The following is a 12,897-nucleotide window of genomic DNA, read 5'->3' on the forward strand; positions in this document are numbered from 1 at the left end:
CCTTCCACCCTATGTTACCGTATGTTTTGGAGTAAATGCACCCCGAGCGCCACCACGTTGTCAGGTGTACTCTGACACTCCACGAGGTTTCCTGTTTTGTGACCACCCCCGCCCCGGCCTTAGATAATTAAACCAGACTCAAAATTAGACTCAAAATTAGGGACTCATTATGTAGCCCAGGCTGATACCGAGCGCAGGCTCGTGATCCTTTCTTTAAGCTGGTGCTGCTACCGCTCTTCAAGCCGCTATTCTACCTACTCTGAATAACTACAATTTTTCTGAAACGTTGGCCTCTTCTTTTCGTGTTCCCGTCCCTAAGGAATATTACAATTGGAGAGTGTGTGTGTGCGTGTGTGTGCGTGTGTGTGCGTGTGTGTGTGTGTGTGTGTGTGTGTGTGTAGCCCTGGCTGTCCTGGAACTCACTCTGCAGACCAGGCTGGCCTCCAACTCAGAGACCCACGCTCCTCTACCTCTGAGTGCGGGGATTGAAGGCGTGAGCTGCCACGCCCGGCTTGAGAAATCTTTTAAAATTCCTTCAGCTGTCTATCCTAAGGGATGCGGGCAGAAGGACACTGTCCCTGACAGGACCGTTCAGTCACTCTGGATAGGTGCTGTTTGTTGCTTCTAATCTCAGGAGGCTAATCATCGTTGCTCCCTTAAATGTGATCACCGAGTTCTGGTTTCCCAAACGTTTGGTAGAGCAGTCCCCGTCCTGCTGCTCAGCACTTATCATTCCTGCAAATTGGTGGGTAACGTCAATGGTTCGCGCACAGCCTTTGCACCGCCTGTTTGCCAGGCCTCTCACTCCTGGGCGGGAGTGAGAGCTAAGTCTTCAGGATGTCAGGCCACAGATGAGAATTTTTTTCTCACGCCACCTCAACATGTACTGAGAGGCCATTTCTTTTTGGGTCCTTTGTGACTGCGTCGCAACAGTGGACTTTACGGTGAAAATATGTTGGGGTCCTACCGGCAGCAGGGAGGACAGCCCCAGAGCTGTCACTGGGTCGGTCACGTGGCTCTCAATATGGCGACGCCCAAGAGTCTCTTTGGGAAGGGGCGGGGCCTGGGCTGCAGGGCGGAGACTCGGGGTAAAGCCCTGACCGCTCAGTTACTGTTTACCATGGAGGCGAACGGGGCCGGGTGAGTTTCCCGCTGCACGCCCTGGGACTACGCTGCTTTCAGAGCCGAGCCTTCTAATTTAGGGCTCTTGTTTTTTCCGGGGATCTCCAAGTACGAACCCAGTTCGTTGAGATTCCAAATCTCCCAGTCATGGAACGGTACCTTCCCCGCTCCCTGCCCCCCTCTTCCTAGTGTTTATTCCAGGGACTGCCTGGGGACTGCGTTCCGAGACTTTCGAGGAGACCCAGAACTTCTAACTAGCAGCTGGGACCGTCAACTCTGATCTTTCTCTCTCGTTTTGGGGATCACCCCGCTTCAGAAGCTGGCGGCCCTGTTCCCGAGATTAACTCCTTTCTCCCCAAACTCTCCTTACTGGATTTTCATTCCATTCCTCTAGTTTGTACAATTCTTTGAGTTTGAGAAAGTGGACAGTTGTGTAGGAAAGAGGCCCTAGTGTGGGGCCCTCCTGGAGGCTTGTGTGCCACCTGATAAGAAGGAGGTGGAATGGGTGGGGAGCCATGGTTTGCAAGCGGGCCTGGAGGCGGCAGATAGTGGCCTGGCTGAACCCGTGCCTTCCCCAAAGCCCAGTCTAGCATGATGACATTTACTCCTACCTCTGCCCTCCACCTGATCGCTAGGCTCCAGAATTTTCCGGAGCTGAAGAATGACACGTTCCTGAGAGCAGCGTGGGGAGAGGAAACAGACTACACTCCGGTTTGGTGCATGCGACAAGCAGGACGCTATTTACCAGGTCAGGGCCAAAGCTATGGCCTAGATGAAACTTGAAACTCTAGAAGGTGAAGTTCTTCAGGGGAAGATGGTAACTTTGGAAGACCTCATGGTCGAGTCCTGTCCTACCTCTCTTCTTGTAGAGTTTAGGGAAACCAGGGCTGCCCAGGACTTCTTCAGTACCTGTCGCTCTCCTGAGGCTTGCTGTGAGCTGACTCTTCAGGTGAGGGCTACACAGAGGGCGGGATTTATGCCCTCCGTGTGTCGCTTTACTAACCTATGTGCTATTCCCTACAGCCACTGCGAAGGTTCCCTCTGGATGCTGCCATCATCTTCTCCGACATCCTTGTTGTACCCCAGGTTCTCATTCCCCATCCCAGAAAGTAGCTTAAAAGAAGGCAGGGGCGGAGAATCCTCTGTCCTGTGGGGGCTTCAAGATAAATACATAAATGGGCAGAGGGAAATACTAGAGTTTGCCGGGGTTCTCATTTTCTTTCCTTTTCTTGTCACCGGGTTGAACAGAACCTTTTCCTCTGAGTTCTAGCTTGTGAAGCCAGATATTTCATTCCCTTTAAGGCTCTGGGCATGGAGGTGACCATGGTACCCGGCAAAGGGCCCAGCTTCCCAGAGCCACTAAGAGAAGAGAAGGACCTTGATCGTCTTCGGGATCCAGCAGATGTGGCTTCAGAGTTGGGCTATGTGTTCCAAGCCATCACCCTTACCCGGCAACAGCTGGCTGGACGTGTGCCACTGATTGGCTTTGCCGGAGCTCCGGTAATTCCGCACAGGGTGTGGGCTGGGGTTTGACCAGGTCAGTCTGGTAGGTCTGGCATAGACAGGGATTCTATGTCTTCTTCTGCAGTGGACCCTGATGACATACATGGTTGAAGGTGGCAGTTCCAGTACCATGGCCCAGGCCAAGCGATGGCTCTACCAAAGGCCACAGGCCAGCCACAAGCTGCTTGGCATACTCACTGATGCGCTGGTCCCATATCTGATAGGACAAGTGGCTGCAGGTGCTCAGGTGAGTGCTGAGGGACTCAAGGCTGTAGCGTGGTCAGCACCCAAAGCAACAGCTGCCGAAACTGCAGAGAGCAGGGACAGTACTTTTCCTCCAGTGATCTGGCCGGATTATCTAGGTGGTCCCCCACCTTCCTGCCACCCTCTAATACAGTTCCTCATGGTGTGGTGACTCCCAACCATAAGATTATTTTGTTGCTACTTCGTAACTGTAATTTTGCCACTGTTGTGAACAGTAAAGATCTGATATGCAGGATATCTGATATATGACCCCTGTAAAAAGGTTGGTCTACTCCAAAGGGTTGTGACCCACAGGTTGAGAACCATTTAGATTCTAAGCCCTTTCTGAAGCTGTCAGCAGGACTTAGAAGTCTGAATATTTGGAGATTGAAGCTGCTGCTAGGATCTGGAGAAGGTAAAACTTTTTTATTTATTTTTTTTTAATCCACATGCTTCTGCCTCCCAAGTGCTGGGCTTAAAGTTGTGTGCTCCACTACCCAGCTGTTTTCTTTCTTTTATTGGTTTCTCTGTGTAGCCCTGGCTGTTCTAGAACTGGATCAGGAACTTGACCAGGCCTGGCTCTATTTCCCAAGTGCTGGGGTTAAAGGCATGAGCCACCAGTGCCCGGCTTTTTTTCTTTTAAGGCGAAATTTGGAATGGAGTTCCTAGCCTCAGGGAATGTCAGGGTTTAAAGTCACCTAAGGAGAATTAAGAGATAAGTGTACCCCCAAGGAGAGCAACAGAACCAGAAAATTGGAACACAGGGGTCTTCCCAGAGACTCATACTCCAACCAAGTACCAGGCATGGAGATAACCTAGAACCCCTGCACAGATGTAGCCTGTGGCAGTTTAGTGTCTAAGTGGGTCACATAGTAATGGGAAGAGGGACTGCCTCTGACATAAACTGATTGGCCTGCTCTTTGATCACCTCCCCCTGAGGTCCTTACCAGGCCACAGAAGATGACAATGCAGCCACTCCTGATGAGATCTGACCTCCCTTATCAGTGAACTTGGGGAGGAGCATGCATGAAGAAGGGGGAGGAAGGGTGGAATTGGGAGGGGAGGAGGGAGGGGTTTATGGGGGGGGATACAAAGTGAATAAACTGTAATTAAAAAATAAATAAATAAAGTGCAAAAAGAGATAAGTGTATACAGGGCCTGAGGTACTTCCTCTTTCTGTGTGTCACATTCATTTTTCTTACCGCCTGTCTATAGGCATTGCAGCTCTTTGAGTCCCATGCAGGACATCTTGGCTCAGAGCTCTTCAACAAGTTTGCACTGCCCTACATCCGTGATGTGGCCAAGCGAGTGAAGGCTGGGTTGCAGAAGGCAGGTCTGGCACCTGTGCCCATGGTGAGGACTGGCTCAGGTTGTGTGAAGGTTGTAGCACTTTGGGGGCTAAGTCCTACATGGACTGAAGTCACCACTGGAGGGCAGGAGAAGCACAGCCAAGAAAGGCTACCGGGCACGGCAAGGCTTAGTGTCAGAGACCTGCTCTTTTTCTCCAGATCATCTTTGCTAAGGATGGACATTTTGCCCTGGAAGAGCTGGCCCAGGCTGGCTATGAGGTGGTTGGGCTTGACTGGACAGTGGCTCCAAAGAAAGCCAGGTGAGTGATGGAGGAGTGGGGCCTAGAGGCTGAGGTGGAAGGATAACAGCCCCAAATACGCAGTGGTGAGAATGTGGCACTGGTTCTGCTTCCAGGGAGCGTGTGGGAAAGACTGTGACCTTGCAGGGGAACCTGGATCCCTGTGCTTTGTATGCATCTGAGGTAAGAAGTGGCCCTGCATTGTGTACAAGGTGTTCTCTCTGAACGGTGCAAGGTTGGGTTATCACATGTATGTGGTTTTATTGTACTTTTCTCCCTCCTTTATTCTATACACACGACGTAAACCCTAAGAAAGCAGGATTTGTTTTTGTTGTTGTTGGGGTTTTTGTTTGTTTGTTTGGTGTTTTTGAGACAGGGTTTCTCTGTGTAGCCTTGCCTGTCTTGGAACTCGCTCTGTAGACCAGGCTAGCCTCAAACTCACAGATCCGTCTGCCTCTGCCTCCCAAGTACTGGAATTAAAAGCATGTGCCACCACCACCTGGCAGAAAGCAGGAAATATTTAGAATTTATTTTTGTGGCTGTTCCTTTGTTCCCCCACTATTACCCCTTGGAGCTAAGGACCCCACCCAGAGCCTTGTGTTTGCTAGGCAAGCTTTTTACCACTGAGTTAAATTCCCACATCCATACTTTTTCTGAGACAGAGTCTCACGTAGCCCAGGTTGGCTTCAAACTCATTGTGTAGCTGAGGTTGGTCTTGAACTCATCTTCCTCCCTCTACCTCCTAACGTGCTAAGATTACAGATATACTCCACCACAGCCATCTCTCATTTTGTTTGGTAAAATGCATTTTTTATTACTATTGTGCATTTGGTGCATAAGTGGAGGTTAGAGGACAGCTCTGTGGGGTCAGTTATCTTCTACCTTTATTTGGGTCCCAGGGATTGAACCGAGGTCTTCAGGGTTGCACAGCAAGCACCCTACCTGCTGAGCCATCTCACAGGCTCCTCCCTTCTGTTTTCTTAATGGCTGATAACCTTGTTAAATAACGACAATAACACTACAGAAGCATATGTGTGCATCACTGTTGTGCGAAGGGAGGACAGAGCCTTGCTGGCCTCTCCTACACTGCCCTCCTGGTTCTCTAGGAGGAGATTGGTCAACTGGTGCGGCAGATGTTGGACGACTTTGGGCCACAACGCTACATCGCCAACCTAGGGCACGGGCTTTACCCTGACATGGACCCAGAACACGTAGGAGCCTTTGTGGATGCGGTACACAAACATTCACGCCTGCTTCGACAGAATTAAGTGTGTGCCTTTCTGCTCAAGTGCCACCGACGCAGATTGTTTCCAGGGGAATAAAACTTGCAGAGTTTGGAATCCAGCATGTTTCTTTTTTGTAAAGGTTTATGTCCTTATCCTTAGTTCCTTCTGAAGCCCCCCACCCATCACACACACACACACACACACACACACACATACACACAGCCTCAAACTCACATAGATCCACCTACCCCTGCCTCTCAAGTGCTGGGGTTAGAGGTGTGTGCCACCAGGCCCCGCTCCTTGGCTCCCTTTCTTCTGCCTCCTGTGTATCTCCCTCAGGTCTCAGGACTGACTCGGGTGTCAGTGAACATGCACTGCAGCAGTAACAACAGCTCACACTACCGTTATGCCACCAGCCAGCCAAGCCCAAGAGTGACATCATGTGGGTGCAGCTTTCCAGAGAGCTGGGCTATGACCTTTATAGACAAAGAATCGGGAGCCCTATAACAGGACTCTGTGTCTCTGAAGGACGCAGAAGATAGATTAAAAAGGGAACAGAAGAGGCTGAAACACTTTGGTGTTCAGGAGGGGAAGATGGGGTCTAGGTAAACAACAGCTGAGGAGACTAGCTTTGCTACCACAGTGTGGGAGGGCAGAAAGACACAGATCTAAGCTGCTTAGGATTGGAGCCTGAGGCTAGTCCCACAGCAAGGCTAAAAGATCTCTGAAGCCAAACGGACCCTGGCACTTAAGTTCATTGTGCGTTATTTTCTGAGCACACCCACTGAGTTTCTCTGAATCTTGCTTATCATGTGACATGACATGACTGTTTCCCAGGGCAAGGTTTTGAGGTGCCTTAGAGCTATGGAGATGGGAGTGACACAAAGAAACCTTCCATCTGTCCATTATTGTACATTTCTGCTTAGGCCCAACCAGCTCTCTGTCCCATCCAAGGAGAGATGGGCTTCATCTCCTGAGAAAACACAATTTCTGCTTTTAGAAAAATCTTTTCTGTGATCCATGGTTTATTCATAGAAAAGCACTGAGTTCACATACTTGCTAAAAAAGGGAAGTCATGATACAGAAATGGGGGTGGCTTTTTTTTTTCTTTTTTTTTGGCCAACCCATTGGGCTGAGACAGCGTAGGGGCCCTTGGCTGAACAGTAACACATTAGTAGCCACAAACAGCGAATACAACTTACTGGTCAGTTTGGAATAAAAAAGATGACAAGTAGTTTTCCAAAGAGAAAAATAAAGTAAATCAGACAGAAAAGTCCTTAGTTCATATTCTAGCTACATCACCCCTTCCCTATAAACCCTACTCAACTCAGGAACTAAGACACAAAACAGTAAACACTGAAGACACCTGCAGCCAACTGATTCTTCTGAGTGCCTTGCTACCTCCTATAACTCCAGGCTAAGCACAGGGGTCATGAAGTAGCAGGAATGTGATACACTGGTGGTCAGCAGAGGCTCACATGGGAGTTACCCACTAGGACTAGAAATTAGGAAGGACAAGGCTAAAGGAATATCAGCCCCAGCCTCCAAGTTAGCTACCAATGGGCTACGATGAAAGTAGGCAGAGGGAGTCTGAGGTAGAGAGTCAGAGGAAGAAAACAAGTTTGTGTAAGAACCATGGAGTGGAAGTGGCCAATCTTATTGGCAGAGGGACACAGGTGCTCAGAAACCTGTTTGCTGAGAGAAGGTAGATAGAGGAGGTGCAGAGATGGGTAACAATGTTCGGCCAGCAAGAGACAGGAATGGCAAGAGAGAGCTGGCAGAAAGAAGGCACACTCATGCAGATCCCCAAGCATGAAGACAAGGTCAGACTACATGGAGAGATCACTCACATAAAGACACATCATGGTTAGCAAGCATACACTCACACACAGACATGTTTATACACAGGTACCCGTGTGAGCCTAGATACACAGACACTAAACATGGAGACATGAGTATACTTAACATATAGGTATGCATTATCTCACACACACACAGAAATGAAACAGCAAATACCCACAGTCTAACATGTCACATAATAAACACAAATAGAACAGACACAGCATGCACATATGTGTACATAAACACATATCCATACAGATATTCACACATACAAACTGGGGATGAAAGCAGATTCTCTAACATAAAGGTGACCAGAGCAGATGTATCTGTAAGCTCAGTGGCTTCCTAGACCTTTGTCTTCTCCATGCACTTGTTATTCGGGTGTTTATCAGGCTCCTGGAGCATGTGAGGGAGAGGCAGGAGCTTCAGTGTTCACAACTTTGTGAGACAAGTGTCTAAGCCAGTCTTGACCTCTGCCCCTCAATGACCACTAGGCTAGTTGTCCTATCTGCAGGCCACAGTTTCTGCACAGACAAGACTTGGATTTTAACTGTCCATTTTTCTCCCTGCCACCCTCACTTACCCACTGCCAACAGCATACACTCTGTTCGGGAAACCTGAGAAATGGTGCGAGTCTCCTCAGAAAACAAGCCTATCCTCCCGCTCACAGCTACTTGAAGTGCCCATCAAATCAGAGTCGGACTTATAAATAGTTACAGCTTTACAATGCTCGACAACACATCTACTATAGTATGTACAGTACCATAAATGCTTCTGTTTCTCTGGTTAAGCAATCCCTGAGACGGAACAGTGTTCTGTGTTTGCCAAGGGAGGGCCAATGGCCAGGACACGCAGGATAAAGGGGCGTGAGGTGACATGTTGTGGGGGCTTCTGATCGGTCTGCAGGGCCCAGCTCCTCCAGGAACAGTGGGGCTGGAGTAAGAAGCTTGCCAAAGCAGGAATACTGGCTAATGTTGGACTCTCCCCATTCTTAGGTCTGGGGTACTTTTGGCTCAGGCACGAGTGCTCAGAGTCCTCTCAGGGTAGACAGATGTTTCAGAGTCCTTGTCCTGACCTGGGAGCCCAGGCTGCCCTGGCAGCAGGCTATCCACTTCCTCAGCCAAAGCGCTCCCGAACCAGCAGCATCAACTTCTTCTTGCCTTTGTAAATCTGTTTGAGGTTGTCAATGAATTGGGCAAATTGCAAGTGACCGTCCTGGGGCAGAAGGAAGGTCTCCCGAGCCTTGCTCAGGAACTCGATGAACTCTCCGTAGTGGCGGGGACTGATGTGTGTCAGACGGGAGTGTGTGGTGTTGATATAGGCATTGATGGTGGCATCCAGTAGCTGGCGCAGTGGTGCTTTATCCGTTGACATGAGCTTTCCAGAGCTGCGGCGGCCTGGGATGCCCGCCAGGCCTGGTGCAGTCACTGTGCACCGACGTAGGATATCCGAAAGCACCGTGGCACAGTGCACACTCTTCACCACCAGGGGGATGAGAGCTGCCAGTTCATTCTTTCCCAGAGAGTGGCTGAGAGCACAAGCCCAGAGCACATCATTGATGGCCGGATGGGTGTCCTGGTTGTAGGCCAGGTTAAGATGGCTCATGGCCAGTGAGGCCAGCTTGAAGGCACGTAGCGGGTAGCCACGGAGCTCCATGTAGCGCGCAATAGTGAACAGCTGCGAGTGAGTCATGCCACCAGCAGCAGCATCAATGGCAATCTGGTAGGCTGCCTCAAAGGCAATGTGGTCTTTCTCACAGAGTGTAAGAGCCGATAAGGCACAGCTCTGTGGATCCTTCATAGCACACTGCAGGGCCAGTGTGCGGGCACAGCTAGCCAGTTCCTCCCGCTGTGGGTAGTCAAGACTGAGGCGCAGGATCGTGGTGTGGGATACAGCTGTGGCAGCCACAATACTGGTAGCCTCGGTAGGGGTGAAGAGTGTGTACCAGCTCTGCAAGATGCTCACCAGGGCCCGCACACCTGTCAGGGAGAGCCTGAGCTCAGCAGTGGCTACTTGGTCTCCATCCAAGTCTGCCCAGATTACCACTTGGGGTCTGAATTTGGCCTGCAGAGAGGAGTTCTCCCTCCTCCTCAGCAGCCTTGAGATGATCTGAGGCAAACCAGGGAGCATCCCAAACGGCCAGACCCTGTCTGGTGTCTCCTCCCATCCCTTCCTTCCCAGGCCAGAGAGCTGACGGTCTCTGCTGCATTCTTAAAGATGAAGCAACAGACTCCCAGGTTTGTCTGTCTCATGGTGGGGCCCTAAGTCTCCCTGGGGGTTCTACCTGAAGCAGGGCCTCTAGGTAGAGTTTTATGCTGGGCTTGGGTTCTAGAATGGTTCTCAGGCCTCCAAACTGTCTGTGATTTTTCAGAAGCATAGACAGAGACTGGGACCAAATCACTGAGCCAACTCCCTCCCAAGGGAGCACATGGGAATGGTGGCTGACAATGCATTCTCTCAGCTGTTTCTAATCACAGAGGCTCAAACTGCGGCTGACATCAGGATATGGTCCAAGCAATGAGGGCTTAGGCTGGCTGAACGAAGGCCCTCTTCTAGTAGTGCATCCTTTTCCATGCCACCAGGAATAGAAATATGGCAGCTCTAAAGACTCATTGTCATTGTCCCAAAAGTTGAGCCTTCAAACTCCCCAGGGGGAAGGGGGAGGCAGGAGACTCACCTACTTCTGTAGCACAAGTAACTAACCATCGAACCATCTCCCGGCGCCTCCAGTTAAGAGTGGACAAGGTCATCCGCATTACCTAGACACAGAAGAGGCATTGCCAGTGGGCCAAGCCTAACAGTTGGGATCCTTTCTACCCCATACTATTCTTTTAAGCAACATATATATATATTTTTTTTTTAATTTTTTTTTTTCTGTTTGCTTGAGACAGGGTCTCATGTAGCCCAGGTTGGCCTTCAATTCTCCATGACCTAGAATTTCTAATCCTCTGCCTCTACCTCTCCAGCACTGACATTAGAGATATATCCCACCATGCTCTGTTCATGAAATGTTAGGGGCCAACCTAGGATCTTATTTCATGTAGGTAATCACTCCATCAAATGAGATACACTCCCAGCCTGACAACAAATGTTTTCCATTACGTAAATAGTGGTCTTTTCTCTCTGTGTGGATAGGTTTAATTTCTCCCCACCCCTCTCATGAGGATTTCTCATGATTAACAAGGCTCTTATACCTTGAGAGACTTGGAGGGAGATGGAGGTAGAGAAGATGGTGACCCTATAGTGCCTAAAGTTATTTTACTTCTGGCCTTAACTTTAAAATGAAAGCCGATTTTACAGGTGCCTTACCTTCTGTCTACCCTAGAACTTGTATTCTGGAAGACAGAAAGCACCAGACATGGCTCATATTCAGTCCCCTTGGAGTACCTGCTACCAACTGTCATTAGTCCACAAACCTAATGCTAAGACAGTGATGTCATAGCCATACCTGTAAACCCAGCTCCAGGGCCACATTGAGCAGAGTGCTGTCTGCACTGCTGTCCGTGGGAGTAGCAGTCTTGAATGCATCTTGAGCCAATTTGAAGATGAGGGAGGAAGAATGGATGTGCTTCTGTATTGCTTCCAGAATTGTTCGTAGCCTCAGTGTGTCCCCTGCAGTGATTGGAAAGGCAGGGGCAGGGTTTGTTTGAGTTTTCCGGGACAGTAAGCTGATTAGAGCTAATTTACCCAATGCTCCTGAACCCTACCATCCCTTCCGGTTGGTCAAGCTGTCAGGTGTCTCTTCTAAATCCACTGGTGGAGCTTTCTGTTCCTAGGCACCCACACGGATTCACCGCTCCCATCTTTTTGTCTGAAAGTTCTTTTATTTTGTGTATATTGGTGTTTTACCTGCATATACAGATCTGTGCACTGAATGTGTGCCTGGTACCCTCAGAGGTTGGAAGAGGGCCGTAAGTTCCCTGTAACTGGAAGGTGTGAGCCACCAAGCAGGTGCTGAGACTTGAACCCAGGTCCTCTGGAAGAGCAGTCAGTGCTCTTCCATTGAACCATCTCTCCAGCTCCTCACCTCTCCCATATATATTTGGTGACCCAATTGAAATATTAAGTGAAAAGCTGGGTGCAGTGGTGCATGCCTGTAATCCCAAGCACTCAGGGAATGCAGAGGCAGGCAGATCTTTATGAGTTCAAGGCCAGCCTAGCCTGGTTTACAAATTGAGTACAAGACAGCCAAGGCTACACAGAGAAACCCTGTCTCAAAATCAAAAAACAAAAAAGAAATATTAAGTGAACTTCATACTTTAAAGTTTACTGTCTGTGTGTTACAGACATTACATGAGTCCATAAATCATAATGTCATACTGGCTAGTCTCACTGCCCTAAAAACTCCTGTGTTCAACAAGTCTTTCCCCATTTCCCTAGACCCTCCCTAATAATTTTAATTTTATACAGTTGGAATCACACAGCCTTTTCAGATTGGCTTCTTGCAATATGCAATACACGGTGAGGTTCCTATGTGTAAAGTTTTTGTTGTTTGTTTCTCAAGACAGGGTTTCTCTGTGTAGCCCTGGGTGTCCTGGAACTCACTCTGCTGGCCTTGAATTCAGAGATCCACCTGCCTCTGCCTCTCAAGTGTGGGGAATTAAAGGCATGCACTACCAATCCCAGCTAAATCTATTTTGTTTTATTGCTAGATCACACTCCATCTGGATATGTTAACATTCCATATGGATATATCAGAGTTTATCTTTTCACCTTTTGAAGAACACTTTGGTTGCTTTGGACACAATTGTGAATAAATATGTAAATATTCCTATGCGGGTTTGAGTATGTATGTATCTTTGACTCATTTGGGTAATACCTAGGAACACGACTGCTGGAATACGGTAGGACTATTTAGCTTTGTTAAAAAAAAAAATACAGGGGGCTGGAGAGATGGCTCAGAGGTTAAGAGCACTGGCTGCTCTTCCAGAGGTCCGGAGTTCAATTCCCAGCAACCTCATGGTGGCTCACAACCATCAATCCTGCCCTCTTCTGGCGGCAGGTGTACCTGCAGACAGAACATTGTATAGACAATAAATAAATAAATCTTTAAAAAAATACAAAACAAAGCAGGAAGCTAGGTTCAGTGGTGCATGCCTGTAATCTCAGCATTCTGGGAGGCAGGCAGATCTCTGCGAGTACCAGCCTGGTCTACAAAGGCAGTCCAGGACAGCCAAGGCTACTCAAAGGAACCCCGTCTCAAAAAACAAAACAAAAACCAGAAACAAAACCAAACCCTGCCAAACAATCTTCCAAAGTGGCTGTGGTATTTTGCATTCCCCCAGCAGTGAGAGTTTCTGTTGTTCCACACTGTTGCCAACATTTTTTTCTTAGTCATCTAACAGTGTATGGTGATATCTTGTTGATTTAATT

The 12,897-nt window shown here is 48.8% G+C and overlaps 2 protein-coding genes across 2 annotated transcripts in view; one reads left to right on the top strand and one right to left on the bottom strand.

Annotated features, from left to right (window-relative positions):
- The first annotated feature begins 997 nt into the window (after window positions 1-997).
- Urod (uroporphyrinogen decarboxylase) lies at window positions 998-5,800 on the top strand. The gene is made up of 10 exons (XM_021633416.2): window positions 998-1,140; window positions 1,758-1,870; window positions 1,992-2,071; window positions 2,146-2,208; window positions 2,425-2,622; window positions 2,711-2,872; window positions 4,084-4,221; window positions 4,377-4,477; window positions 4,573-4,639; window positions 5,563-5,800. Exons 1-10 carry the CDS (start codon window positions 1,025-1,027, stop codon window positions 5,722-5,724), a joined length of 1,200 nt encoding a protein of 399 aa, XP_021489091.2. The 5' UTR covers window positions 998-1,024; the 3' UTR covers window positions 5,725-5,800.
- An 889-nt stretch (window positions 5,801-6,689) lies between these two features.
- Zswim5 (zinc finger SWIM-type containing 5) overlaps window positions 6,690-12,897 on the bottom strand; it is a 112,454-nt gene continuing 106,246 nt past the window's right edge. The window contains exons 12-14 of the mRNA XM_021633421.2: window positions 10,973-11,136; window positions 10,202-10,283; window positions 6,690-9,503 (exon numbers count right to left, since the gene is read on the bottom strand). Of these exons, the coding sequence (XP_021489096.1) occupies window positions 8,641-9,503; window positions 10,202-10,283; window positions 10,973-11,136 (1,109 nt within the window). The 3' untranslated portion in view covers window positions 6,690-8,640. The remainder of the gene's footprint in view (window positions 9,504-10,201; window positions 10,284-10,972; window positions 11,137-12,897) is intronic.

This window comes from Meriones unguiculatus, chromosome 3 (assembly GCF_030254825.1).
Source record: "Meriones unguiculatus strain TT.TT164.6M chromosome 3, Bangor_MerUng_6.1, whole genome shotgun sequence".
Lineage (NCBI taxonomy): Eukaryota > Metazoa > Chordata > Mammalia > Rodentia > Muridae > Meriones > Meriones unguiculatus.